The 770-nt window shown below is 33.6% G+C and overlaps 1 protein-coding gene across 1 annotated transcript in view; it reads right to left on the bottom strand.

The window, feature by feature from the left end:
• Window positions 1–38: 38 nt before the first annotated feature.
• Window positions 39–770, bottom strand: part of LOC119594295 — a 25,740-nt gene continuing 25,008 nt past the window's right edge. The window contains 1 exon segment of the mRNA XM_037943356.1: window positions 39–227. Within this exon segment, the coding sequence (XP_037799284.1) occupies window positions 132–227 (96 nt within the window). The 3' untranslated portion in view covers window positions 39–131.

The following is a 770-nucleotide window of genomic DNA, read 5'->3' as shown; positions in this document are numbered from 1 at the left end:
TGTGTGAGAAAAAAAATTTGGAAGGAGGATATAAACCATTTTACTTCTTGTATTTTTATTCTGGAAAATATAGAAGTTTCCCATGCATAAGAAAAAGAAAAAAGAAAACGTCCTGCCCCCTTAACAAGTAATTACTCTGTCTTCTGATTTTTCTTTTTCTTCTTGGGACTGGTGTTGTTCACCTTCACATTTTTTTTGGTTGGTCCCTCTGTGTTCCTTTCAGTGCTCTGAAAAGAAATATGTAATTAGTTCCCAAACTCCTGCTTGTCAAGATCATGCAAAGTCTCTCAAAACCTGGTAGGTCTTTTCACTATGTCACTTTTGTTCTCAATGACGTAAAGAGTCTACTAAATTATTGCTATCCCCTCCCCCCCATGTTCCCTCTTCCCCTAGTAACATATAAACACATCTTAACATTTATTCCACTGTTCTGAGTGCCAAGAATATATATGTTAGTTAATCATTTTCTATTTCTATTTCCATGTTTATGGTAATTCATCCCTGTAATTCATTCATTCATGAAGGATAAACTTTTTCAACATTTCACTCAGCTGATACTCTTTCTTATATGGCCATGAAGAATATATTTTCAATAAAATCAAGCCCTTGAAATGCCAGCAACTAAAAAATTTCCATAGTAAAACTTTGTACATTTGCAAAAGAATTTGTGATTCTTACATGTTAATGTTAGGACTATAAGCAGCTTTGTAACATGAATGATGGTTTGTTATTACTGTCTACTAGTACACATGCTGTGTGTGTGTTGTATG

Source organism: Penaeus monodon, chromosome 33, assembly GCF_015228065.2.
Source record: "Penaeus monodon isolate SGIC_2016 chromosome 33, NSTDA_Pmon_1, whole genome shotgun sequence".
NCBI lineage: Eukaryota > Metazoa > Arthropoda > Malacostraca > Decapoda > Penaeidae > Penaeus > Penaeus monodon.
This window is presented reverse-complemented; position numbering and strand designations above follow the sequence as displayed.